Consider the following 1,188-nt stretch of genomic DNA (forward strand, 5'->3'; position numbering starts at 1 on the left):
AAAAAAAAAAAAAAAAAACCAACTCTTGATTTTTTTTATTTTAAAATGAAGTGAAAGCTTTAGGAATCTTATGAGGCAATAAATGAGACTGTGTATGTAAGGTGGATCATAATAAATTTTAGTATTTTTACAATGGTGGTTATTCAGTTGAAAGAGGAAATGAAAACTGATCTTGGAAGTCTTATGTAATTCTTATCTCCCTGTTCCAAAAAGGATAGTAACTGTTTATATGTTTGTTTTTAGTTTTTTTGGTGATTGATTAAGATTTATCTTATTAACAGATTAAATTGTGTCATTAAATGACATGAAGTATCTGTTAGTACAGGTTGAATTGAATAGGAAACATACTTAATATTTATTCTTGCAATTAAATATAGAATCTAAACAATCTTCTTGGAAGCTAATTTAAATACAGAAACTGGCACTGTAACTTTAAGGCTTGGTTTCTAATTTGGTACCTTTTATTGTTATTAAATTATACAATTATTTTAAAATTTGTCTTAAGTTGTAGCAATTTGGGGGAATGGTAATAAAGGCTGAATATCCCTAATCTGAAAATCCTAAATGCTCCAAAATTTGAAACTTTTTGAACACTGACATGACATTCAAAGGAATGCCCATTGGAACATTTTGGATTTCGGTTTTTCAAATTAGGGATGCTCAACCAGTGTAATGTAAAATATTCCTAAATCAGAAAAATTTCTGATCCTAAGCATTTCAGATAAGGGGTAATCAACCTATACATTTAAGGGTTTAAGTACTTCATGGCTCAAATGGGTAGAAGGTGAACAGATTGTAAACTGGGGAGCAGGGAAATCCTCTGTTTTGAATAGAGTTCAGACATTCAGACATGCTTAGTTTCATTGGGTTCACATGTACCTGATCTCATCTGCTTTTCTTTCTTTAGGAATTTGGAGTAGTTTCAAATACAAGATTGACTGCTGCTGCTACTTCTGTATGTAAGTGCAAAAAGTATATCTGCTTTAAGGAAATAATTTGAAGGAAGCTCCAGAGTACATAAGTTTTTTTTTTGTTTGTTTGTTTTTTTTGGTTTTTTTTTGGTTTATGAGACATGAGAGATTGGTTAACTTTGTTAAATTTCCTGAGGATAACTTTATGTCTAGTGTATTTGGCAAAAAATCAAGTTAAAAACTTTTTTTTTTTTTTTTTAAAAACATAATGTTATAA

At 29.3% G+C, this 1,188-nt stretch overlaps 2 protein-coding genes across 5 annotated transcripts in view; one reads left to right on the forward strand and one right to left on the reverse strand.

Moving 5' to 3' along the window:
• TSTD3 (thiosulfate sulfurtransferase like domain containing 3) overlaps positions 1–1,188 on the reverse strand; it is a 63,530-nt gene that overhangs the window by 24,560 nt on the left and 37,782 nt on the right. The window lies entirely within an intron of this gene.
• The window catches only part of CCNC (cyclin C), a 28,927-nt gene that overhangs the window by 10,234 nt on the left and 17,505 nt on the right, over positions 1–1,188 (forward strand). For all 3 annotated transcript variants that reach the window (XM_017507677.2, XM_017507678.2, XM_017507680.2), the window contains one exon: positions 908–959. In XM_017507677.2, the coding sequence (XP_017363166.1) occupies positions 908–959 (52 nt within the window). The remainder of the gene's footprint in view (positions 1–907; positions 960–1,188) is intronic.

The sequence above is a fragment of the Cebus imitator genome, unplaced genomic scaffold (genome assembly GCF_001604975.1).
Source record: "Cebus imitator isolate Cc_AM_T3 unplaced genomic scaffold, Cebus_imitator-1.0 Scaffold382, whole genome shotgun sequence".
In the NCBI taxonomy this organism is placed as follows: Eukaryota; Metazoa; Chordata; class Mammalia; order Primates; family Cebidae; genus Cebus; species Cebus imitator.